General features: G+C 55.0%; 1 protein-coding gene across 1 annotated transcript in view; it reads right to left on the reverse strand.

Moving 5' to 3' along the window:
- The window catches only part of RXRA (retinoid X receptor alpha), a 100,333-nt gene extending 73,619 nt beyond the window's left edge, over positions 1 to 26,714 (reverse strand). Inside the window, exon 1 of the mRNA XM_083876112.1 lies at positions 26,601 to 26,714. Within this exon, the coding sequence (XP_083732238.1) occupies positions 26,601 to 26,628 (28 nt within the window). The 5' untranslated portion in view covers positions 26,629 to 26,714. The remainder of the gene's footprint in view (positions 1 to 26,600) is intronic.
- Positions 26,715 to 26,976: the final 262 nt, after the last annotated feature.

Here is a 26,976-nt window from a genome sequence, read left to right on the forward strand (position 1 = left end):
CCCACAGGTGCTGCTCAGCAAAGGATGGGTCAAGTGTGGAGCACATCAGTGTCCCCAGGAAACGCAGAGCAAGTGGGGCTGGAGCTGCTAAAAGCCAGGGCAGGGACAGAGCCCTCAGCTGGAAAACCCTCCTGGAAGGGCAAAACTCCCTTCTCCCTGCCTGCCCCACTGATGAGCATCCCCAAATCCTTGACTCTGGTGACAACATCATGAAAATCATCTGCACCCGTGCTCATCAGAGCGAGGCAAGCCCCAAACCAAACAGCTCCGAGTCCATCCAGCCTCCCAGCAGTGAGTAATTCACCCTGAGCCCAGCAATCCGGCGGCGCAGGGGGAGGCTCTGCAAACAACAGGCAGCTCCTCCGGATTTAGCCGAGCCTGAGCAGATCCACATTAAAAATAACTGAAGGGAAGGGCTCGCACTTCATTACTCTCGACAGAACTGGGTCTTGGTCACGCCAAGGATCTGCTGGGGAGCCCTCACAGCCCTGCCCTGCGCCGCTCAGGTGTGAGGACAAAGTGCTGGGAGCAGGGGGCTGGATGCAGGGGGCTTTATTCCCCACTTTTCCCTCACCTGCTGCTGCAAAATATACAAATCCCCCATGGGCAGCGCTCCCTGCATCCCTGCTCTAGTGCATCCCGGGGAGATAGGGATGGTGCTCCAGCAGCACACAGAGGCAGCAGGGATGCTCCTGGCTTGCAAAAACACAGGAGATGCCTGGGCAGAGGGCTCCTGGGACGTGTGGGATCAAACCCCTGAAGTTCCTTTGCGAACCACAGAGAGTTAAAGGCTGGCCAAGCCCCGCAGCACAAGCTTTATGCATATGTAGCCAATGTAATACAATTACATATTAATCTATAACTAACAGCCACGGTAATACAACATTACAGTAGGTAGATTATCCCATCTCCTGTCATTTATTATTGTTATTTGTAATCCATTAGTGTCCAGAGCTGGACTGGGGTCAGAGTGCAGTGTCCTGGCACGCTTTCACCCACCCTGGAAGGAGCAGGAGGATGGAAGACCCTCCTGCTATGGGCCAAATCCTGCCCCACAGTGAGTCCTGGGCAGAGATCTGCCTCTCTGTTGGCACCAGGACAGTTTTCAGAGCTTGGGTTCCCAATGGGATACATCTACCAACACTGGATAAAGCCACCATGGCTTTGCCCACCATTCCCTGTCCCAAAATGCTGGGGCCAAACGGGATGAGGGGCTCAGCAGGAATCTGAGAGCCCGGGTGCCAGACCACCATCACACCATGGAACGATTCCAGTTGCCTTTCAGGAGAGGGAACAAAGCCCCACTGGTTCCACACAGCCACCAAATCATCTTGATCGACACCACCCTCCAGAGTGAGTCATCCACCCCAAGTCAATTTACATTTTTATTAAATCACACAGGAAAATTAGGAGCGTTATTACGAGTTCTGTGTTCCCCCACCATTCACCGTGTGGGAAAACATCCCGGCACTGTCTCCAGTTTAACTGTTTCTTCCCAGCACTCCCCATCCCAAAGCAGCCCTTCCTGCATAGCCTGGAACTAAATCAGGCTGGTCTTTATGGGAGGGAAACCAGATCCCTCCAGGGAAGCTGACAGCTGGAGATGCTGCTGCCCAGGGCAGGAGGACTGGGTGCATTCCTGTACAGCCAGTGCGTGCCACAGACAGCACCAGTGATCCAGACCCTGCAGGGACCCCCGAGGTTCAACCAGCTCTGTTTGTGTCACTCCTGTCACCACCACAGCCCCTGCACGGAGCTGGATCTACCTCAGGAAGTTCCCTGGGAGGGAAAAGGCAGATCCATCTGCACGGCAGCAGCCGGGGGATCAATGCACATTTCTGTCCGTCCTTTACGCCCATCCCACCCTGCTGCACGCAGGATTATCTCATCCTCACTGCTGCAGCACAGGCAGCTGAATTCCACAGCCTTTTATTTATGGTTCCCACATGATGCAAGCGGATCTGCGGGACAGCAGGGAAGGGATCTTTGGAGAAGGGATAAAACCCAGTGCGTGCACAAGCCAGACCAAAAGGCTTCCCCCGGAGCAGCACGTGAATCCCACGGATGTTCAGTGAGCTAAAACAAGAGGAAGGGTCTCCTGACGCTGCCTGAATTAATATTTGCTTGAAGGGAAAGCCCAAAAGCTCCCACTGGTATCACGACTCCGTCCTGCTGGGGGCTGGGATGGAGAGTGCTTGCTCAGAAGAGCACTTAATGGGACTGGGTCAGAAAATTATTTCCCAAGGATGAATGCTCCTATGATGGAATATTTCCCAAGGATGAATGCTGATTGTTTGCAAAGTCTGATCAATTTGGGCCACATTTCCTGTGGAAGGAGCAAGAGGAAGGAGGGGAATTTCCATCTTGCAATTAAATTCCAAAAATCCTGTCTTTTTCTCCCAAACCAGCACAAAAGCACGGTTTGAAATCTCTGCGCTTCCTGCCAGCGGGGAAGACTCCAAGTTTCAACCACACTCTTTGCAATTCAATTAGCTGAGTCCTAGGCAAGGGCTGAAATCCCAAAATCTGAGTGATGTGCTCAGGGACACTTGTGGCACAGAGATATGATGGCACAGGGATGTCACAGCACAGGGATCTCGTGGCACAGGGATCTCATGGCACAAGGATTTTATGGCACAGAGATTTCATGGCACAAGAATCTCATGGCACAGAGATTTCACGGCACAGGATTTCATGGCACAGGGATCTCATGGCACAGAGATTTCATGGCACAGGGATTTTATGGCACAGGGATGCTCATGGCACAGGGATGCTCTGAGCCAGTAGAGTCCTTTGGGATCCCACTGCTGCTGAACCCCAACCCCCATCACAGCCCTTTGGGATCCCACTGCTGCTGAACCCCAACCCCCAGCACAGCCCTTTGGGATCCCACTGCTGCTGAACCCCAACCCCCAGCACAGCCCTTTGGGATCCCACTGCTGCTGAACCCCAACCCCCAGCACAGCCCTTTGGGATCCCACTGCTGACAAACCCCAACCCCCAGCACAGCCCTTTGGGATCCCACTGCTGACAAACCCCAACCCCCAGCACAGCCCTTTCCTCCTCCCCGGGCTCTGCCCCATCCCCTGTGCAGGATGTGCTGGCTCAGCACGCAGCGCCTGCCCCCAGCCCACGGCTGATGGAGCAGCCCTGAGCAGAGACAGACAGACAGGAGAGGGAATCCCCTCTCCATCGCCGCATCCCCCTCCCATTCCCGGCAGGCGCGCTCCTCCTCGGGGGGCAGCCACGGATGCAATTTCGGATTTCCCAGGCTGCCTGCAAAGGGCCTTTCGCGCATTCCTGCCGTGCCTGCAGCGCTTCTCAAGTCCTGTTTTTCCACTCCAGCAGCCCCCCCTCCCTTGTTTTCCTTCTCTGGCTGCTGACCCAGATTTCATAATGAATGAATCCATGCAGCGCTCTTCAGACTTTAATTATTTTTTTTCCACTTTTTCTCATCATACATTATGCATCAATAATAAAAAATAAAAAAAAAAAAGAAGAAAAAAATCCACAAAAAAAGCAACGCACCCCAGCAGAATTAATTTAAGGCTGAATGGTTCGCTCCTGCCTCTCGCTAATCGCAAACGGGCCTGGAAATTGCAGCGTTTATTTCAGACCTCGTGTTAATGTCAGAATGAAAACAAACAGGTTTGGGAGGCTGCGGTGCCTCAGACAGCAATGCCAACTCACGGATTTCTTCAGAAAAGAACCAAGCATAAAAAAACCAACCACAAAAGTTGGGGGTTTAGGATATTTACAGTGAGAACTCACCACGTAGCTGCTTCTTCTTCCCCTGCCCCTGACCACAAGTGAGACCTGCATGGGTCAGGCAGGAGGGCAGGGGGGGCAGGAGGGAAATGGGAACCAGGAGGGAAATAGGATCAGGGTGGCAATGGGATGAAAGAGAGAAAAAAGATGCAGAATGGCAATGGGATGAAGGATGGCAGTGGAATGCAGGAGGGATATGGGATGCAGGACAGCAGTGGGGGCCAGGATGGCAATGAGATGAGGGAGGGAAAGGGATGCAGGATGGCAATAGGATGAAAGAGGACAAGGGGATGCTGAAGGGGAAAGGGATGCATGAGAGCAATGGGGGCCAGGATGGCAACAGGATGAACAACAGCAATAGCAACAGGACACAGGACGGCAGTGGGACACAGGATGGCAGTGGGACACAAGATTACATGGGACACAGGATGGCAATGGGATGCAGGATAGCAGTGGGACACAGGATGACATGGGACACAGGGTGGCAGTGGGATAAAGGATCCTTGTGCTGCAGGAATGCCCACAGCTGTAGGGATGTTCCTGTCCTGCAGACATAGGGCTGATTAACACCCCAATACCACAACACCTGACTTCCGGCACAAACACAGCAATCTCCTCTCAACAATGGGGTGGCAACAACAAAGTTTCTTCAGGACTGCAGGGGCTTTGGTGGAAACCTCCCAGCTCACAACCAGCACAGTGATGGTGACATTGCATTTCCCAAGGGATAAAATTTTAATCCCTCCACCTCCCAGGGCTCAGGGGAGTCCCTGAGCCAACCCTCCCTCGGGGTGGGCTTGGGGAAACACCACAGGCTCAGGGACTCTGCCAGCTGTGCCCACACCCCTCCCTTCCAGGCAGGGGCAGAAACACATCCCTGGCTGAAAACCAACTCTGGACCAATTGTGACCTTTGCAGCTGAAATTCCAGCCCTGCCACAGGCACAGGCAGCGCTGGCCTGATTCACGGATGGTCAGGATCTGCTCATCTATGTGCCTACGCAAGTCCCTTCAGAAAAAAAAACAACAAAACAACACAGGCAAACACAAAAGGCCCTAATTTGATCATATTCCTCTGAACTAAAAGCACCTTTGACCTAAATTTCCACCACGGGTTGGAATTCACCCTCAGCTGGCAGTGGATTACAGGAGAACAGAGCCGTGTGCGCACGGAGAGATCCAGGATCCCACTGCCAGCCAGCCCCGGGGCTCTGCCTCCCTTCCCAGCAGAGGGGAAGGAGGGCAGGAACCCTCAGCAAGCCCTACCCAGGCCTAGAAGCGCCTGGGTGTCTCAATTTATGTAAAGTGGAGCTAATTTCACATTATCATATGATATTAGAGCAGCCTACCTCTCTCTCTCTCTCTCTCTCTCGCAGCCCATGTGCAAAATCCGCGAGCAGAGCTATGAGGAGCATATGGAAAAACATCTCCAAGCACAAACATCCACCTACGGCGTGAGCTGTCGAAAGTCACTGAGCCATCCAAGAGAGGGGGGGGACCACAAAAGAGGTTTCAAGCAAAAAGCAAACAGTCTTGTGTATGTTTTTTTCCTCCCCAAAACATCCAGAGACTGAAGCTTTCCCTGAACACATGCCTCGCGTTTTTGCTCCCGCTGGCAGTTTGAAGGCAGCTTGCAGCGTTTGCTGGTTTTGCTATCAAGGTAACAGCCAGAATTATTGCTGCACTGTCATTAGGAGCAGGTTTCCATCCCCTCCAAGCCAGCCAGGCTGCCAGAGGTGAGGAGAGGCTCTGACACAGGCAGGAGGGTTTGGTGGATGCTCGGGGACACGGAGCTGACCACGAGCTGCCCCTGCATCCTCTGACTTTGTCAACACCTTTGCAAAAAATTTCCTGGAGAGGAGGGAGAAAGGAGATTACAGAGTGCTGACAAGCTCATGGGATGTTTTTGAGATGCTCCACAAGCTGTCAGGCCCTGATGAGCCTCCTGCAGGAGCTGCATGGAGAGCAGGGATCCCACAGCACAGTCCCTGCTGGGCTGCGGGGACGAGACCAGCAGGTCACACTGGACTGAACCTGCCCGTTGTCGTCAATCATTCTGGCACGAGGAACAAGTAATCCTCAGGGAAAGCTGTTTTTGGAGGCTGCTGAATTGTTCTTGGCACTGCTAGGGAGAGCTTCGATTCGCTAGAAAATCCCAAGCATTTTAATATCACCAGAATATTTGCTCATGGGATATTGAGTCCCACCACGAAATGTGACCCGGCCTCTGTGTCCCCCCATCACAGGGACACTGCCCCTCTGCCTTGGCCATGTCGATGGGGAAGGACCCTGGCAACAGCCAGGGTCACCTGCACAGGCACAAGACCCACCTTGCCTGGCCAGAAACTCCATCAGGAGCTGGACCAGCCCTGAGCCATCAGGATGGGATGAGCAACCACATCCACCATGCTGTGGGTCCCCAGCCTGGCCATGCACCAAAATACCCCAGTGCCATCAGAGCAGGGGGTTGATCCTCACCTTGTCCCCACACCTCTCTGCTGTGCCCTTTCCAGGTGCCATCAGAACAAGGGGTTGATCCTCACCTTGTCCCCACACCACCGTGCTGTGCCCTTTCCCAGTGCCAGCCAGGAGCAGCTCCAGCCACCTCCCAACGTGTTGACTTTGGCTGTAGGCAGCCGCATCTCTTCCTTGGGGCCACCTCACAGCTTGTTTTCCCTTGGCCCAGGGAAAAACGCCTAATTACTGCTTTTTTTTGCCTCTCCTTTCTTCTATTTTAAGATCACAGGCCTAAAATTAGATCTGCTAGCACAATGGAGCTCTGAGATTTAATCCCTTCCCCAAAAGCTGACAAAATAAGTTGACGTTTGAGTCACTTCTACAAACTCCTCAGCCGCCAGAAGAAGTAAATAAACAAACAAACAGAAAGTGCACGGGGGCCAAACCACTCTGTCCAGAGGGATTTAAAAGCAGCTGCACCTGCACCCAGCGAGGAGCCTGAGCTCCTGGAGGGCTCTTCTCTCTCTCTCTGCAAACCCTCCACTGTGCTCTGGGTACCACAGACGCTGCTCAGATGCTGCTGCAGCTCCTGGGGAGCACAGTGAAGAGCCAGCAGACACAAGACTGCCTGCGTGGGTGGTGGTTACCAGGAACATCGTGGCTTCGGCTGCCTCCCCCCTAAAAACGCTCACGGGGACGGAGCAGGCAGGGAGATGCTCAGGTTCCAAAGTCTGGGGGTGCAGAGAGCTTGCTTAGAAAAACAGACAAGGATTTATGGTGGGGTCTGATCCTGCCATGCCTGCAGCCCTGGTGACTATTCACCACACCAGGAGGAGCGGAATTAGCCCTGGCTGGAGTCACAGCCCTGCTGGTAACACACCTGGAGTGCTGCGGGTGTGAGGCTCCTCCACACCTCAGTCTGTTGGGCAGGGTAATCACACAGACCTTGCAGCAGAACAATTAGTTAATATCTGCAAAGTGCCCTGCAGTTAATTAATTGCCATTAACTCATTAGCCAGATTTTGACCTCCTAAGCCCAGCTTTAAGCCCTGCCCCGCTAGGCAAGGGCTGGTGTGCTCAGCCAGCTCTGTGCGTGCAGAGCCCGTGCCCAGCTGGCTACCCCAGTGCCCAGGCAGCAGCACTGGTGCCCCTCGGGGTGTTCCTGCACAGCTGCAGGAGGCCATGCAGCAGTGCCACCCGGCTCACCCTCCCGGGGTGGCTTTGGGGCCACCACACACCGAGCTCTGCCGGGCTGTGCGTGCGGGAGCCACGCCGGGGCCGCAGCAATGGGAGCCAATTCCCATCTGGCACTGGATTACCTGCCATATGCTTTCTACGGGAACGTGTCTGCCTGCAGCTGAGCACGAGAGGGGTGCTCACCTTCCTCTGCACCCCAGCCCTCCCTGCCCATCCTCACTGTGCCAAAAGCTGGGTGAAAACTGGACAGTTTTACATTCATGTCCCTTCCCTGTGGGCACATCTCCCTCCCCAGTAAGAGATATCTCTTCCAGCATCACCTGAGGCTGCACCAACACTGCTGGGTAGATGAAACACCCGAGGGCTGCAGCTGCATCCCTTCCACGTCCCCTTCTCCACCCTCAGTACAGCACTGGCTCAAAGCCCTGGGTGGGAGTCTGGAGCCAGAGCTGCTCCCTCCCAGAGCCCACAAGCCTTGTCCATCCTGCCAGGTGCTGTGGCACTTCCAGGGCTCAGACCCTGCAGGTCTCTCAGGGATGCTGCAGACAACAACAGCCAGCACATGACACTGGTCACTGACGGAAAATCACCTGCCACCCCTCTGCAGGAAACCCCAAAGCTTTCAACCCAAAGAGACTCCAAAACCCCTTCCCTTCACAAAAGCACCACGCTCACTGCCCTGCACAGCTGCCCTTCCCAACTGGCTTTCCATGGATAACTCCAGATGGGCCATGGAGCAAGAGCCACATCAGCAAGGTGGGCAGAGCCCAGGCCTCACCACCCCACACCAGCTCCCCACGATGGGCAAAGCCCAGCCCTGGCCACTGCAGACCAACACCCCAAGATACCCACAGTGGAAAGAGCCCAGCACTGAACACCCCACACCAGCTCTCCAGGGATACCCACAATGGACAGAACCCAGCTCTGACCATCCAACACCAGCTCCCAGGGATGCCCACGCTGGGCAGAGTCTACCCCTGGCCACCCCACACCAGCATCCACAGATGCCCACACTGGGCAGTCCATCCCTGGCAACCCCACACCAGCTCTCCAGGATGCCTACAATGGACAGAGAACCCATCCCTGCCCACCCCACACCAGCTCCCAGGGATGCCCACACTGGGCAGTCCATCCCTGGCTACCCTGTGCCAGCTCCCCAGGATGCCCACACTGGGCAGTCCATCCCTGGCCAGGCCATGCCAGCTCCCCAGGATACCCACACTGGGCAGTCCATCCCTGGCCAGCCCATGCCAGCTCCCTGGCCGCCCGCTGCGGGCCGGCAGCAGCCCCGGCACGCGAGACCGCGGCCTCGGGAGCAGCCAACAACAACAAACTCGTGTGTGAGCCACAAAGGGAAAAACTCGGCGAGGAAACAATATTCAGCTCGACTCTTCCCGAGCCCGTATTGTAAATAACGCCGCGTATGGGTTTGTTTTATTTGTTTTAATTATGAACACACAGCCCGGATTGTCCTGCTGGCTTGGGCAGGCTCTGTCCCTGAGCAGGGGAAGAGAGTGACACCCTGCAGAGCCACTGTGGCCGGCAACCCTACAATAAACAACGGGCCCACCACGCCTCAGTGCTGCCCTGCAGAGCTCTGAGCTGAGCACGGCCCTCAGCAGAACCTTATCACCCTGCCAGGCTGAGCCCAGCCCGTGCCCAAGTGCCAGCCCAGGTGCCAGTGTCCTGCAACAGCTCCACAGCTGGGAGGGAGGGAAAAGAGGCCCCAGAGACAGGAATATTGTACACTTCAAAGGCTGTTTCCAAGACAATGGTGTGTGGGTCCATCAGTCCTGCAGGCTGGGGGAACAGGCCTTTTCAACATACTCATCCCTCCCTTGTTTTGCACAGTTATCTCAAGGGCAGGTTGTCTCACCCATGTCTCCATCACTGCTGCCTCTGTCCTGACACATCGTTCCCATTGCTCCACACCTCTGCTGGGCCAAGCAGCAGGAACCTTCTGAAATGGTTTTCTTTGCGTCAGAACAAACCTTTCCTTCTCTGGCTTCCTCCTCCTGGGCCAGCCAGGGATGGAGGGTCCAGCCCTTACCTCCCACCACATCCCTCTCACTGCACAGCCAGGCCAGGAGAAAGCGAAGCAGCCCGAAGGCGAGACAAGCTTCAGACACAACCAAGTTAAAAATGCATATTTTTCAGACCAAAGTTCAGTCCCCAAATGGTCAGAGAATCCAGGAAAAATGCGGCAGGCCTGGCTGGTGGCCGGCTTCCAGCACCAGCACCTCCCTTCGGAGGAATCCAGCAAGGAGTCTCAACTAATCCACCCAGGACACACCAGCATTTCTTCCTCATATTATTGGCTAGGGTGTTGGGGTTTATTTTTTCCTCTTTTTCGTTTTTTCCGTCCACTCAGCAGATTTGGCATTTGCTGGGAAGGCACCACAGCCACGGGGACAGAGCTGGGGTGTCCAGGGGGGTGGAGGGACCCCCAGGAATGCTGCATTGCTCCTGGCACCAGCCCAGGGACTGCAGGTAGGAGTGGCTGGAAAAGAAGGGACCAGTGCAAGGGCTGGGAACAGGGTGCACATACTGGGCACTCACCCTGAACAAACACACATTATCCCCCGTGCCTCAGTTTCCCTGCCCTCACAGACAGTGCTGGGGGGGCCAGACAGGCACTACAGGGGAATGAGGCCATGGAGGTGGCACAGGTAGCACTGCCAGCACCCAGCAGGATGGATCCTCAAGCGCTTCCTTCAACCCCAGTGAAGACTCAGGTCTCCCCCCCCAAACCATCCCACCCCACTGCTGCCTCCACAACCTGCTTCTGCCCCTGCTCCCCTGCAATTCCTAAACTGCACCCCAAAACCTCCTCACTTCACTCTCTCCCAGCTCTGCTCCCATAAGGTCCCACACGTTTCCCAGGAGGGTTTTTGCAGATCCACCACCCCACTCCCACAGCTCCACACTGGTGGTTCCCTTGTGCTGCCTGGAGCTGCAAGGTGGGGGGATAGGACACGCATGGCCCTGCCATCCACATCAGTTCCTTACTGCTGGGAAGGAAAGGAGCTGAGGGCTCACATTTGGTCCTCAGGGGCTCAGCACCAGCCTTTCCCCAGCCCCTGACTGGAGAGGAGAAGGTGCTGCTCTTCCTCTGGTGAGATGCCCCCTGAGGAATTTGCACCTCATTCCTTGACACCCGCTTTAATTACAGGTATCAAGTCAGCTTCTGTCTTTCACAAGAGCTGTGAGGTAACTTCCTGCTCCCCTTTCTCTGCGAGGGGTTTGTGAGTCACTGGATCCCTCCCTACACAAATAAAGGGTGGTGGGCTCTGCCAAAGCCCCCCAAAAGCTGGAGCAGAAACTCGCTGAAGCTGTCGGCTGTGACATCCCAGGATGATCTTCTTTCAGCCTTGGTTTCCTGCTGCCACCAAGGAGAGTCTACAGGCAGCAGTGACACTGAGACATGATAGGTGTTGTCTCTAAAGCCTCATGGCTTAAGAGCTCCCTGCACACAAGGATGCTCCACACTCGAGCTCCTCCGACAGCAAAATGCTGATGGGTGTCTCCAAAACCCTTCTCCAAGAGCCCATCCCAATGCTGCAGCATCCCTGTGACTCGCCACTGCCCACCAGGCTCTGCAGGGAGCAGGTACACCCCGATGCCAGCCTGGTTTTCCTCCCCAGCTGCTCCACGGCACCACTGCCCCATCCACCCATCCCTTCCTGACGGAGTTCCCTCTGAGGGTTGTGGGTTGGAGTGTTTTTGTTGTTGTCGTATTTTGAAACATAAACTCATTAATTTCACCCTAATGAGGACTTTATTGGCCGGGGATTACCATCATTCAGCTCAGGGAGATATAAATAAACATTCACAAGCTCTACAGTCTGTGAAAGGATCCTGATCCTACTGATGGCTCCCACCCCAGCACCCACCTCTCCATCCCCTCCTGGCCAGACAGGTCATTCTACTGCCATCCACCTTTTCCCTCCCATTCCTACATCTCCCTGTGCCACTCCATGGGCTGGGAACCCCACAGGGCTCAGGGAAAGGACCCTGGGCTCACAGCAGCCACACCAATCCACTCTGTTCTGTTTGCTTTAATTTTTAATCAAGTCACAAGACGGGGCGGATGCTGCTGGAAATAAATCATCAACCACAACAGCAATAAAAGCACCGTGGTGGCCTCAGCTCAGACGTGGTGAGCACAGGACCAGTGGCCAAGCCACCACTGTCCCCTTACTGACAGGGTGACAGAGCAGCCCCTGAGCCAAGCCTGGACACTGCAGTTGTCACTGAAGAAATGGTGACTGGGTTGGACCAGGAAAAGAAGCTGCTACAGCCAGTCGGGCCAGCTGCACGGCCACATATCAGTGGGAAAAAGGGATCCAGGATTGCAGCAGTCCCTGGGATACCTGCCCTGGGGACACACATCCCTCCTCGCTCGGGGCTGCAGCTCCCCTTTCCAGCCTCCTCCAGTCCTGGGGCCAAGGGGAAAAGGGGAAAGAAAATCTGTGCGAGTCTCTCCCACGCAAGGTGCCAGCAGAGCTCGCCTGCAGGGATTGAGCAACGCGGGGATGAGCCAGCAGCATCTCCCCAGCCCTCACACCACTGCCCTCACCCTGCCCACAGCACTCAGCTCCCAGCAGCTCCTCCGAGCCCACCCAAATGGACCCCAGGAAATAAAATTCCTCTCTGCTCCTGCCCAGAGGATTCCCCTGCACCAGGCAGGGTCTGGCCAGGCAGGAGCACCGGGTTGCTGCCTCCACACCAGGGTCCCTCCAGCCTCTGCCCAGCTCACAGCAGAGGGATGTTCCCCCTTTCTTCTCTGTGAGGATTAGACACACTTCTTTTCTCTCACTGCTTTTCAAAAGAGAGCCTTTTTATCACTGCTGATCCCTGGGGGAAATCTTTCTCTCTCTCTCTCTTTCCCTCTCTCATGCTTTTATAGCTGGGACAGTGGGAAAGGAAGTTTTCCTTCATCTCAATCTGGGTGCTGACAGGCACAGCCCCTCAGGACCCTGAGTACCCCCAACCCTGCCGGGGCTCCCCGGCACCTCCCGGCGCCAGGGCCGGGGAGAACGCCCAGCAAAAAACCCTCTCTGAGCCATTTCGAAACCCAGGCTTGCGAAATCCTCATAAAAAACCCCGGGCACAGCCCGCCAGCAAACCCGGCTCAAGGCAGCTACAGGTGCTCTGCCCTCGCCTACCTGCTCCCTGCTCTCTGCAGGCTCCCATTACATTTTCCAGCGTTTCTTAAATGGATTTTTTTTTTTCCCCCTCCCTCTTCCTGAGTGCTGCAGAACAGCCCGAGCCAAGGGGAGGAAGGCAGAGCAGGAGCTGGCAGGGGTTTAGGCACGCACGGCGCTGTTAATGGAGTGCTCGCATGCGGATGGGGAGAACATGCCCAAGTGTGCCTGGGATCACACACCAAACAAGCCAAGCCAGCCAGCCCTCAAGTGCTGTCAAAAGCTCTAAGTACCCAAAAACCCAACTCTTTTTTTTTTTTTTTTTCCTGCCCTCTGAGCTTTCTCCATTACCGAAATCAGGGCCTAGGCCGGTCAACGAGGCATTGTTTTAATTATCGACCATGTTGCAATGGTGTCTCTTTTATTTTTAGGAGGCCCTTTAAAACTATAGAGGAAATTATCCAAAAGAAGTTTGTTCGAACAGCCTGTCAGTTTGAGGAAGTGAAATTAAACCAGAGGGGGAAAAAAAAAAAAAAGAAAAAAAGAAACTCCAGTCCTGAATCCTAATAAATCACACATCCACACAGACAAAATTGGAGAACTCTGGGCTTGCCTCCAAAGCCAAGTAAATGGATGATAAACAAAACAAACCTAGTTCTGCCCGGTAATAAAGGCTTCCACAGTGGGGATTTCTCTCCCGGGAATCACTTCCACTGAGGGCACAGCTGGTGGCACACGGGGAGCTTCCTCAGTGCCCCACTGAGCTGTGCCTGCAGAGACAGGCAGCCATGCTGAGCTGTTCTCCATGGACAAAAATCCTACACTGTATGAATTTTCCTCTGTAAATCCCTTTGGGAGCACTCCCTGGCCCTGTCCCCACTGAGAGTGGGTTGATCATCCCACGACACAGTGAGGTGGCTGCTTGGTTGTGCTGCTGTCACCAGCTGGGCTGGCAGTGGGGACCTGCTCAGGGCTCACAGACCCACCCAGAGCAAACAACTCACACCTTGGAGGGGGAAAAAAAAGCTGCAAAACAAAAGCAAGGGAAAGGGCAAATGGAAGAAGGATGAAGATGCTGAAATAAATCCCACCAGACACTCAGGGGTTTAAAGCAGGAGGCAAAACCAGAGTGTGGGACAGCAAAAATGGCAGTGCCAAGGCCCCTTTCAACCTCTAGATGCAGCTTCCCATAGGTGAGGATGCTGCAGAGTGATGCCCATTCCTCCCCACTCACGGGGTTCATGCTTTGGGGCCTCACAGCAGCAGGGAGGGCAGGGCAGGGACACTGGCTGTGTTCTGAGGAGCACAGTCAGTGACCCCAGAGCATCCCCTACATGCCCAAAGCAGCATTTTGGGAGCCCACAACTGGGCCAAGAGCTGAGGCTATGACAGCAAAGCCACTGGAAGGGTGGGGACATGCAGTGGTGACCCCATGAACAGCTGGCACGGTCCCCACGACCACCCTGGTGGGGTGAGCCCTCGCTGCAGGCAGCTGACCCCAGCTGGGCAGCCCATCATCCTCTCCTCCATTCCCTCTTCACCTTCCAGCAGAGACTGCCACGAAACAGTTAAAGCTTTCTAAGCTGGGCTCTCCAGAGGACTCCAGTTAAAAGTCCACCAGGCATTTTCCCATGGTGGACTTTACCCCGGCGCGCGGCCGCGATAAGGCACCCGGAGGTGCCAGCCTCAGAGGGACCAGCCTCCAGCCCTGGCACAGCAGGGAGAGGTGGCACCAAGGTGGGTGACCCCTGAAAAACCTGCACAGGACAGAAATCTGCAAGCCAGCCCCCAGAGCAGCATTTTGGGGTTTGGCAGCGTGAGGCTCCGGGAGCAGCGCTGTGCTGTCCCACCTCATGTGGGAATGCTGTGCCTGTCCCTAAGGAGTCCAGCATGGCCAGAACAGACTGAAATTGTCTCCTGGCAGAGCCCAGAGATTTCTCTCCTCATTCCTGAGGGAGAGGCAGAGACAAGTGGCACTGCTGTCCCTGCTGGGAACAGCCACCTGGCTCTCCTCTCCAAGGTTGTCTGCAAATCCTCTCTCACCATTTTTTAAAAGCTGGGTGATGTAACCAACCTGTATTTATAATACTGAAAACATCCCAAAGGTCCATCTCTTCCAGCTCCCAAGCACACAATGTTCTCTTAATAAAATAATTGCAATGATGAATAGCTCCTTATAACCTTCTTCTTCTGCAGCTACTGACAGGGCCAAGAGCTGGGATGGAAAGTCCTTCTCCTCAATGAACCCTCAAGGTGCATTCAGGATTTTACCTCCTCAAAGCAAAAAGGGCTCAAAAATTGGGGAAGTGCTGCCAGTGCTGTTCCAAGTCATCCCACCAGGCAGAGAACACTAAAATCCCTCTCCTCCAGCTCAGCCCCATCATTGTCTTAATAATAAAGTCAGCAAATCACTGCAAGTCAATCCCAGTCCTTGGTTAAACCGACACAATCTTGAAGCCACTCGATGGAATCAATGCTGAGCTCCAGATCCTGCCACGGGGTCCACAAAAACCCATCCTGACAAAAAGGTCCATGGGACCCCCAAAACCAGTGCTGAGAGCCTGTTTCCTGCACTTTGGAAATCAGGCTGTGGATTTAATCCCTCGCTGCAAGTCCTCATGTGCCCCTGATTTCCACATTGACAATTACAGGGCAGCTCAATGGATTGGGGCTGGCTTTTTTGGGTTTTGGTGTGTTTTCTTTTTTTTTTTTTTTTTTTTTTTTTTTTTTTTTTTTTTTTTTTTTTTGTAGAGTCACTTCTACCTTATTCATTTGTAAAGGTGCTTTGAATTTGGAGTGCACTGGCTCTGCCTTTCCTTCCCACACAGAACTGGCTTTTACTCCCGGCCAGGGCCAGGCTTTCTGGGTGTTCTCCCAGAGCCTGTGCTCTCAAAGACTTAAAACTGAGCAGCCAAGGAAGAGCCCTTGGAAGTGGTGGCAGAGAGGGACCAGGGACCTCATCCTGGCCTCAACTGCAGCTCGAGGGACTTCCCAGAGCCTGGGAGAACTGGCAGGACCGGCTGTTCCCACCCTGCAGGCACATCCCTACACCCAGCTCCAGGCTCACCCCTTCCTACCCAGCACTCTTCCACCCCACTGTCCTCCCTACAAAGGGCTGCTCTGGGGTTCCCAGATTTTGGGCAGGACTGGAGCATCTCTCTGCTCTCAGGGATGAGCCAGGATGAGCTTCACCCTCCATGGCACTGCTTCCCAGGCTGTACCCTAAGGTTTGCCTGCTTTGGAAAGCCCTGAGTGTTGGCCCCCCCAACACCATTCCTGGGGTGCTGCTGACCTCCACCAAGCTGTGTCCCCAGGGCATGGTGCTGCACCTTCCACCCTTTGAGAGCAAGTTCAACTGCTCCAAGAAAGAGACCTGGAGCATTCCTGGACCAGCCAAAGATCCCCTGAGCTGGCCCAGGGTTTCAGGAAGGCGCCGGGAGAGGAGGAGCCTCCCTTGGTGTGCGTGGGTGGGGGCTCCAGATGGGCACCTTGCTGTTTGTTACCTGCCACCCAGGGCCTGCTGCAAGAAATCCCTGCCCTGCAACATTTCCTGCACACACCTAGAGGCCGTGAAACCTGGCCAGACGTGGTTTTCCCTGCCTGCCCAGCCCCAGCTCCCATGGCTCAACACCGGGATAACCGGAGGAGCGCCCCGGGTGCCCGCAGGGAGCGGCGCCCAGCACCCCTCAGCCACCCCAGGCAGGAAAACACAGTGGGAAAAGCGAGAGCCCGAGCCCAGCAAAGCCGGATGGCCTCTGATTCCCACAGAACAAACCTGCCCCACGGGCGAGGCACAAACCTGCCAGAAGGGAATTGCTGGTTTTCCCCCTCGGAGAGGAGGGTGACACTCCAAGGCAAAGCACCGCTACCAAAACACATCTCCAAACGCTGCCAAAAACCCCTTAGCCAAGGAAATCTGGGTCTCCCAAGCTTATAAGCAGCAGAGGAATGTACTGGCAAGGGTGTAACTCGGGGTGCCAGCAGCAGCCACCCCAAATTGCCCTCTGGGGGTCCTGCTCCCAGCCAGTCCTGGCTCTGAACCGCTGTTTAAAGTCTCCCAGATTTGCACACAACAGGTACCCGCTGGCCTGGGGCCAGCTATCTCCAGCTGGGATCAGCTAAGCCTTCCTAAGTGCTTAAATAGGAGCCTGCAGGTAATTGTCCCAGGAGCCTTAACTCTTCCTGGAGCCCCTCTGATGTCCGGGCCCTGATGAGGAGCACAGTGGACAAAACCAGCAAGGATGACAGTGGAGAGGATGTGGATTTAGGGCAGCACTGCATCCGACCCTTCCAGTCCTGCTCCCAACTGCACTGCTTCCCAGGATCTGCCTGGGCATCCTATAAATAAACCCCAGGGCAGGGGCTGGGGAGAGCAGCCTGTAAAGCACCAGGCATTAACACCCAGGCTGGCACGGCCGGCTCACAGCGTGCCCGAGCAGCCAACCACAATTTGCTTAGGGGTGCAGAAAGTTTTGGTTTGCCCCGGCAGGAAGGGAGCCTGGGTGGCCTCTGTAGGTACAGGAAACCTCCTTCTATCACGCACATCGCTCTGCTTCCTCTGGATTTCTTCAACCTTTCACTCTTGGCCTGATTTATGCTTTCACACTGATTTTTGCACGCGTGCATTTCCCTCCTCCTCCTCGCTGCTCTGGTGCTGTGGAACCACACCAGCAAAAAAAGCTGGCAGGGCTTTGGCATCTGCCTGCCCAGAGCCAGAAAAATCCCTGCAAGGAAACCTCCTGCTCTGCCTCACTCCAGAGGAGCTGGGCTTGTGCAGGAGGAGGGGAAAATGCCGCGTCCTGTGTTGTTGTGCTCCGGGGCTGAGCAGCCAAGACGTGGCTCCAGCCCACCCATGGGATCCACGCTGGGCTGCGTGTGATGGGCAGGCACTGGAGCAGCTAATCTGGGACTCCAGGGACACATCCCAGCAAAGCAAAGTCAGCCATGGAGATTCTGCTGCAGAGGAGCTGGGTGGTGAGCCCCAACCTCCAGCACAGCGCAGGGCTGATTTTTTTCCTTGCAGACAAGGGAAATAATCCATGAGCAGCTCAGTCCTGAGCCCTCCAAAGCAGGCAGGCAGCACCCTGTTCACAGAGGGCATCCCCAGCACCACAAACATGTGGAGCAGTGCCCAGCGATGCCATCAGGGCCAGGAGGACATGAGGACAGCAGGGACACAGCCCTAATGTCACCTAAAGGGCCTCTTGGGTGGGAAGAGGAGCAGCTTGTTCCCAGTCTCCACGGGGATCCTGGCACAAAACGAGCAAAACACTGGACTGTGTTGGAAGCCTCAGCTTCCGGGGAGTGTGGGGAAGCTGAGGCCAACAACTCCAAGGCACTGTCAGAGCAGGGACAGCAGCACAGAGCCCAGGGGAAAGGCTGGGGAGGAATCACAGCTGAAGTCAATTCTCCAGGCCCAAACTGGGAGCATTTTAATCCACTCAGCTGGATAAATAAAGAGTGTGGGAGCAGGTGGCCCTGGTGTCACCAGCCATCACCAGGGAGGAGGGATGACAGAGCCAGTGCACCAACCTGGAGTTCCATCCCTGCTGTGGTGTCCTAAACCCCACACAACACCCTGCTCGATCCCATCCTTACAGGGAAAAGGAGAAAACTCCAAAGTGAGAGCAAACCAGGAAAGCATCTCCTCAGCCCATTTGCACGGGACATGGGAAGCTACCCTGAGAGCCACCAGCTCACAGGGCTTCCTCAGCCTGGCACGGCCAGCAGAAAGGAAATGAAGTCGCAAAGGTTATCGCTTTGGTGTTCGACTGAGCATAAAAACCCCACTCTGAAAACAAAAAAAAGGGAGAGAGAGACAGGGAGAGCAGCAAGGGAGGAGAGAGGCAGGGATGTACAGCCCCAAAAAAAGGGAGAGGGGGTGCAGGGGCTCACCCCACACCCACACACATCTCCACGGCAGGAGAGTTTCCCGGGAAGATAAATGCAAAGTCTGTTATAAAAGTTTATCAGCGAGGAAGAGCAAGCGCGCCTGACGACAGGATAGAGATGTCATTATTTTCATGCATCTGCCTTACCCAATTTTATTTAGTTGCTTTCTGCACCATTTCATGCTCATTCTGCTGCTGAGCTAGACAATTGCTTTATAACTCTAGGGTGCAATTTCACTGTCTGTGAGCCACACGCACGCACGCGGGGGCTGCGCCGGGATGGAGCTGCACCTCCCTCCCTTCTCCCCACATCCCAAGCTTTGGGAGCTCGCCTGGAGAGGAGTTTTCTTCATGCATTTGAGGTGAAAAAAAACCTAAATTAAAATGCTAAGCCACTGTCTTTAATACATTCCAGGAGTGTGTGGGGGGAGCAGCCCCAGTAAGCAGCGGCTCCCCATTAAGGCTGAGCAGGATGAACTGGAGGGCAATCTGCTCTCTCACGCTACGTGAATGAGGAGAGACAGAGCCCGGCAGGCTGCAGGGCAGGAACACTGTGAATCACGCTGGATTTTTATGATCAATTGAAAGTCACACTTGAACAAGTGCAGGTCAGCAGGGAGGGTTGGTCACGCAGGTGCAGAGCTCCGAGGCAGCGGCTTTCAACTCGCTCAAGTCACCTGGTCTCTCACAGGTGCCCTCCTTGGTACCCCTATTTCCTGCTCCCCCACTAAACATCCCCCCCAGGGCTGCTGTAGGGTCTGAGGGGTCTCCAGAAGCAGCCCCAACACCGATGGGATGCGGTGTGGGATCATGGATTTCCCCACCACAGTGTGCTCGAGCATCCCCAGCATGACCCAGCACTTGCTCCACACTGTGAGAGACCACAGCTCCTCCACAGCCCGCAGAGCCACAGCTCCCCAGGCCTGATAAAATCACTCATCTCCCACAAATGGGGCAGAAAAAAGACGGGGTGGGGACAGAAGGGGAGCCCAGTTCAGTCTGGTAAGGATGACCACTGCAGAAAGCACATTTCTCATTCTTTGATCTCCCTTTTCCAAGAGCCCCCACCTGCACATCTGGGAGCAGGGCAGGGAAGCTGCAGCACTGGCAAACCTCTCTCACCCATCCTTCACATCCCCAGGAGCAGGAAAACAGCTCTCCCAGCTCAATGTGATGCCCCTGGCTCTGCTCCTGCCTCTCTGATCCAATTCTTCTCTGCCACCACTCACCATCCCACTCGCTCAGCTCCTCCATCCCAACCTGTGCCACCTCCATGTCTTCAGCGTGGATTTTGGCTGGAAGTTCACCCCTCCTCCTGCCACCTCCGTGCCTCAGGGTGGATTTTGGCTGGATTTTGGCTGGAAGCTCATCCCCTCCTGCACTTCTCCTTCCGCTCTTGCCTCACCACTGCCATTGCCTCACTGCGGCTGCGGGACGGGCACGTAGGAGACGAGCTGCCCACAACAAAATTGTCTCGCAGCAGCCCACAGAGTTCACAGCAAAGGGAAAGAAAAAAAAAAAAGGAAGAAAGAAAACAACTCTCCTCCAGCAGTCACTTATCAGCCAGAAATGGAAAAACAATAATCAAATGTTTCTGCCTTCCCGCCCAGCTGAAACGAGACGGGGCATCCCTCCCTCATCAGCTCCTGGCAGCACAAAGGATCTGCTCCCCGACATGAGGGGGCTGTAAATCTCAGGAGGCTCCCTCAGTTCCCCCTCCCTGGGTTTTTCTCCTTTTTTTTTTTTTTTTTTTCCACAAGTCTGTAAAGCTGAAGAAAGCCAAAACTCCACAAAAAGAGGAGCCCATGAGAAGTAACAAGCAGCTGGGAATCCCATTACCATTTTATTGGTCCCCAATACCTCCATTGCTCCTTTTATCTCCTGGCTCTGCAGCCATCCTGCAGCTGATGGGATCCAGGGAAAGACTCAGGCAAGACCCAAACACACCACTAACCTCCACTCATGGCCCATCCAAAAAAACAAATCTTTGACTAAAAAATCAAATCCCCCAGGGTATGGAAGAAGGAGCAATGACCACAGTGCCAGGGATTATCTCCTGCTAGAGCAGAAGGGGATGCCAGTTCTCATCCTGCTGCTTAATTACCCCAATCTTTAGGGTGTTTCTTCTTTGCCCTGTGCTTTGGGAGCACCTGGCTCGCCCACAAACCCCACCTGGGAGCTTTTCTTTGCTCCTGGGCCAAAAAGCAGCTTTGGGGGTGTTTTTTTTTTTTTTTGGACCAGGAGGGCTGTGTGGAGCTGCCATCCCAGAGGGCTCAGCTCTGCCGAGCTTTCACAACCACCCCACGCCCTCGCTCCGGGCCCTGTTCCCAGCTCAGACGTGCCTCAGTTTCCTACCCTGTATCTGTGTCATCTGGGCAGACCGAGGAGTTTTTGGAGGCAACATCCATCCCCTCCTGATGTGCAGAGGCAGGAGCTGGCACGGGCACAGCTGCGACCAGAATTACAGCCCCGAGGTGCAACCTTGGAACTTTTATTGTGGATCACAGTCAGAGAAAAGGGAAAGAAAGGGGGGGGGGAGTAAAAAAAAAAAAAAGCCCAAGCATTTTGTGCTTACGAATGGTCTGTTTGAACAGGATTATTTTTTAACTCCACGTTAAACAAAATTTCAAAGGAGAGGAGCTGCATTTGGGCTTAATTTGAGCCCTTTCTTCCCTTTCTCGCAAGGGAATTGTTCCCTGTTTATCTCAGAAAACACCCTCCATTTTGAAAAGCTCCCTCCCCTCTAAATAAAAACTCAGGTTGTTTCCTTGACTTTGCTTTGCTCTTTCTAAGCCAAACCTTGTCAGAAAAGGCAAGTTCTCGCAGCCAGTTTCCATCTCAACAATAGAGCGTTTTCCCAGGCTAAATTGCTTCTGTCTGAAAATCTTCTGGCAGTTTGAGCTGGCTGGCATGTGTGGGGATCCTTCTGTAGGGTTTTTTAAAATCCTTATTTGCAATATTATTTCATCTGCTTCGCGCTGCCTTGATGTTGGAGCAGCCTTTGGAGAGACACAACCGCTCCTCCCTCCTCCTCCTCTGTCCTCCCTCCAGGCACACGCTTCCCTTTGAGGAGGAGGAGAGGGGAGAAATAAAATAAAAGACAAGCAAAGAGGAAAATGTCAGAAAGCTGCTTTTTGTGTGCGTGTCAAACGTTCAAAGTTATTCCAGAGTCTAGTCTTTAAATGTAATAAAATACAGCAACTCCTGACAAAATCAATTAAAATAAAACCACCCAGGCTTGCCTCCCCTATTGCTTTGTAGCTCGACTGACTTGGAGAGCCCACCTGGGCCTTTTAGGAAGCAATTAGTGAAGTGCTGGGATGGATCCCGTGCCGGCTGCCTGCGCCTTCCACTGAGCATCCCCATGGTGCTGAGCATCCCTCCACAATTCTGAGCATCTCTGACACTTCTGAGCATCTCTGACACTTCTGAGCATCACTCCACACTTCTGAGCATCCCTGATACTTCTGAGCATCCCTCTAGAGTGCCCAGATCCTCCCACAGCCCCCAGCACCCCTCTGAAATGCCCAGATCCCTCCACAGGTCAGAGCCAGGAGAGCCCCAGTTCCTCCCCTCGCCATGGGAGGTGATGATGGCTCTGACACAGGGATCAGAGCCAGAGGAGGATTAATTAGAGCCCAGTTAGGTTGCCCAGCTCGCAGGGAAGGTCCCTGCAGCACTTGGCCAGCAGGGTTAGAGGGATCCCAGGCTCTGGCTCAGTGGAGGAGCCCAGCTGGGGCACAGGGACCCCTCAGTGTCACCACACCCCTGTTAAACCCCCTCGCCAAGGGCCACCAGCTCTTGCTGTCTCACTGCTGGGATATTTATAGCAGGAATGATTCGGGGATTTCAGGCAGCTGGGAGCTCGGGGAATACTCTGAGCACACGCAATCCCCGGGAAAAGGCACCAGGATGCTCACAGGAACACACAGCCCATGGACAAGGCAGGACCAAAGCACATCCCAAAGCCCTGCAGCACCCACGGCTCCTCTGTTTGTTTCTTCCCTTAACCATCCTGCAAAAAACCCTAAAATTCAGCCCGGTGGCATATGGCAACCCACCCCTGCTCCCAGAAAACAATACTCAACAAAAAGGTTTTCAACCCATTTCTTAATAAATATTTATTTTTGCCTTGAAGATGTGGGTGGGACAAAGCCAGGGTGTATTTTCCACTGAAATGTTTTGATTCCCCCCTTGTTGGGTTTTTTTTCCCCCTCAACAGGAGCGAAACGCCAATAATAATATTTGCAATGAATAACTCAAATTCTGTGGCTTTCTCCCCCGCTCTCTTTTAAATAAATAAAATGCCCTAAATTTGAGGAGCACAAATGCTCCCTCCAACACAGCAGGACGACATGGAATAAACTCAGGGACGCTCCTGAGGATTTATTTCACTGTCACAGCCCCAAATTCTGGAAAAGGCAGGAATTCCTTCCCAGCTCGTTTTGCATATGTCAGCAAGGAGAGGTCGAGCCCTCCACGAGGCTCCAGACCAGGACACAACCAGACTTCATCTCCTGCTCCTACCAGGCCCTGCTCCAGCCCAGCAGCCCCACAGAGCCAGCCAGATGTGGGGCAGAGGATTCCTCCTTCCTCACTGAGGATGCTCAGACGCCTCCTACACCTCTCAGAAGTTCTCCTCCCTGAGGACAGTCCCATCAGCTGTCAATCCCTGACATACAGAGATATTCTGGTATAAAGAGCAGGACTGAGCATGGTGCTGAGGTCCCAAACAGACAGAGGGAGCATCAAGGCTCACCCCAGCCCATGGGATGAGGGATGAGGGTGGCTGATGGATGCTCACACTCCCACAGGAAGCAGCCCCCAGGCCCTGGGCTGTCCCAGCTGGGCACACGGGGTTGTTTTGCTGTTTTCCTCAGGAGATGTTCCTGCTGCAGCCCCGGCACGGCACGGCCAGTCCTCACCCCACATCCTGAGCAGCTGCAGCCGGCCCTGGCAGGGCTGCAGGGTGGGAAGAGGGACACACAGAGGTTACAAGCAGAGGTTACAACCCTCGGCAGTGACCTCCGGAGGGAAGCGCCGGCCCCGGACACCCGTTAACTGTTTGTTCCCCCACAAAGAGGAGCCTTGAGGGAGAGCTCCCCAAACCCACCACCCCTCTTCTCCTCCCCAGAGATACCCAGGGAACGGGCAGAGGGGAAACAAAGCACTGAGAGGATTGTAAAAGTCACAGAACAAGCTCTGAAGAACTGAGTCCTTGGTCTGCACATCAGTGCCCCATAAAGCCTGACCTCAGCCCATCCACCCCACCAGAGGTGATCCCACAGCCTCAAAAGCCCTTGCCCCACAGGTTTTTTTTACATTTTTCCTCCTCCTGGAGACCTGGCACAAGACAGAGGAGCAAAAGCTGGACAGCCCGGAGAAGCTAAGCCTAATAAAGGCAGGACTGTGACTCCAGATGGCTCTAAGGCAGCATCTGCTGGACCCTGAGGTGTTTTAACCTTCACCAGGGCTGTGGAGGGACCTGTGCCCACAGCCCCCGTGCCAGGCTGCAGGTTGTCCCGGCAGTGGGATGGCAGACTGGGGACAGCAGCCAGCCTGGGAGATGCCCAGGGACGTGCTGTCCTCACTGGGAGCCTCTGGCTGGCATCTGCCAGCAGCTCTCCAGAGAAGCAGGAAAATGAGATACTACTATTAAAAGTGCCCAGTGCTGGCCACACTTCCAGCCGTGACATCAGCAGGGTTATCTGAGTCTAACCACGGGCAGGACTTGGCCAGGAACCACCACCAGGTTGGCCTTGTTGGGCCAAACTGAGCTGAGATTTTGATGGCGACGCAGTAACGGGGTCGGATTTTGGCCGTGCTGCTGCTGTTCCCCAGCTCAGGCCTGTTACTGGTGTGCAGGGAAACAAACCCCACCAGCTGGGCTGCTTGTCTCCCCTGGGTTTTTCCAACACCAGCTCCCAAAACCGACGTGAGGCAGGGTTGGTGAAACACTCCAGGGCTCTGCAAAGTTGGGACCTGGTGGGTTTTGGACCATCCTACCTCAAACAAGGCCCCATGGCTCATCCAGCTCCGCTCTGGCTTCACTGGGGAGGTCTCAGTTCACATTCCCCTCAATCCTACAAACTGCTCACAAGCTTTTAGACACAACCTGCCTGCACTGCCCAGAGCAGGACCAAGATCTCCCCCTCCAAAACCTGCAGCAACCACATCCCTCGCAGCCAAAGGGACTTTTCCTGATCATCAGTGACCAAAAGACCAGCACGTAAAGTTTAGGAGTCTCTCCTGCAGCAGCACAACCCCAGACCACACACCCCAAGCAGCTCCCACAGACAGATGGATCTTCTCCTGAGACAAGTTTTAACCTCCCCCAGTATAGCTGTCCTGCTTTCCCTGGGGATGCTCCTGGTGTGTGCACAGTGTGTGGCACGGCCCCACCACGCACACATTGCTCAAGGAGCAGATAAATCACTTGTTTTCTACTTGCACCAGCGTGAAAACCTTTCCCCGAGCCAGCAGTCACACAGACTCTCACCCTGCTACCCCCTCAAACCAACCTGACTAATAACAGGACAGATATTTTAGCATTTACAGCCTAAGAGGAGAGTTCAGGACTGACAGAAGACACTGTTAACATACACAGAGGCCTGCCTGGATCAACAGAGATCCGGGCTGTCTTCCACAAGAGCATCCAAGGAAATGTGAATCCCCCAAGGAGACACCCCTCGCTCCAGTGAGGCAAGAGAGGCACCTTCTGCTGGGATGAGCCCCAGGCAAAAGGAGCTGCTCTGATTTGGAATCAGGACCCACTGCAGGTGAGATGCTTTTTGGCCCCAGCAGCATCTCCCACCTCCCAGCCAACGAGGGGCACTGTGAAACTGGAATTTTTGGGGGGCACGGAGATGCCACCCACAGCTCTGCCAGCCCACAGGGCAGGGTCTCCCTGGCCAAGCCCCCAGACCACCACAGCCCTGGGAACCCTCTCAGCGAGCTGGGCTTGCCAGAGACCTTGTGATGGTCGGTTGTGTTTATTCTGCTCTTTTAAACGAACAACTGAAGTCGCAATTTGTAAACAAAACAAGCAAAAAAAAATTTAAAAAAAAAAAAAAAAAAAAAAAAAAAAAAAAAAAAAAAAAAAGAAGAGAAAGAAAGAAAACAAAACCCAGCAGCGCAGGCTGGAGAGGCTGAGCACAGATTTCCAGCCCAGAGAAGGCAGAAGGGACGGTGTCACTCGGCCGGGAGCCCCAGGGCTGAGCGGGGACAGGGATGGCAGCGCCGGCCCCTCTTCCCCTCGCCCGGACTTGGCGCCAGGCGACTTCGCTCAAACTTTTCTTCCCCCCAGCCCGAAGACTGAGCTCTGCAATATCACTTCTCCTGGAAGCCAGACGCGGGAGGCATTTCGCCCTTACAAGCCAGGACTTGACTCAGTCACCGAAACGATGGCAAACTCCGGTTGGAAATAGGTTTTAAAACGCAGCTAAAGGAGAAGGGAGGGGGGAGGAATAAGAACAAAAAGGCAGGAGGGTCCCAGCGCGGCGGGCCGGGTCTGGCAGCCGGCGGGGCGAGCGGAGGGGCCGGCTGCGCGCCCCGGATGCCGCGGGGAGAGGGAAAAATAATAATAAAGGAGAAAAGTCAAAAATTACAGAATAAATAAATAAATAAATGAACGGAGAAGGAAGGCAAGAGGGGGAAGCACAAGGCTGAGCGCCGCCGAGCCCCGAGCCGCGGGCAGGGAGGGAGGGAGGGAGGGGGCTGTGCCGGCTGCCGCTGCCCCGTCCCGGAGCGCCGCTGGGGCCGCTGCCCGCCCGGCCCGGCCCGGCCCGGCTCAGCCCGGCCCGGCTCCGCTCCCCGCCCGCGGCCCGGCTGCGGCACGCAGGGATTAAAAAAAAAAAAATAAAAAAAAAAAAAAAAAAGACAAAACACCACCAAAAAAGCCCAAGAGCAAACCAAAACAAAAATAAGCGACTCCAAGGCAGGGGCCGGGGCAGGGGCCGGGGCAGGGGCCGGGCCGGGCCGCTCCGGCCCCCGGGGAAGGGGCAGCGCATCCCCGGCCGCCGCTGGAAGGGCAGCGCAGCCGGGCCGGGGAAAGGCGGCAGGACAAGGCGCTGGTTTTACCGTCCCGGAGCACCCCCCACCCCCCGCGGCAGGAACGGAGGATCTCTCGGAACAGAACTCACCCAGCGGCAGGAAGTGTTTGGTGTCCATGGCTGGTGCTTAACTCATGCCAAGGGGCTCGGCGAGAGCGGCGGCGAAAACACACGGGCAGGGCGGGCGGAGGGGAGGGAAATCAGCGCGGGGGGAGAGCAGGGGAGGAGGGGAGAGAGAGAGAAAAAAAAAAACACCCACGGGGAGGAGGGGGAGGAGGAGGGAAGAGGAGGAGGGAGGAAGGGAGGAGGAGGAGGAGGCAGCGGGGAAGCGGCGGCCCCGCAGCGGCGGCCCCGCGCAGCCGAGGCCGCGGAGTTGTGGCAAACTCCAACAATGTAACTCCGCCGGGCGCGCCCGCTCCGCGCCGGGGCCCGCGCAGGGGGAGCGGGAGCGCCGCGCCCGCCCCGC

This window comes from Zosterops lateralis, assembly GCF_965231275.1.
Source record: "Zosterops lateralis genome assembly, chromosome: 20".
NCBI lineage: Eukaryota > Metazoa > Chordata > Aves > Passeriformes > Zosteropidae > Zosterops > Zosterops lateralis.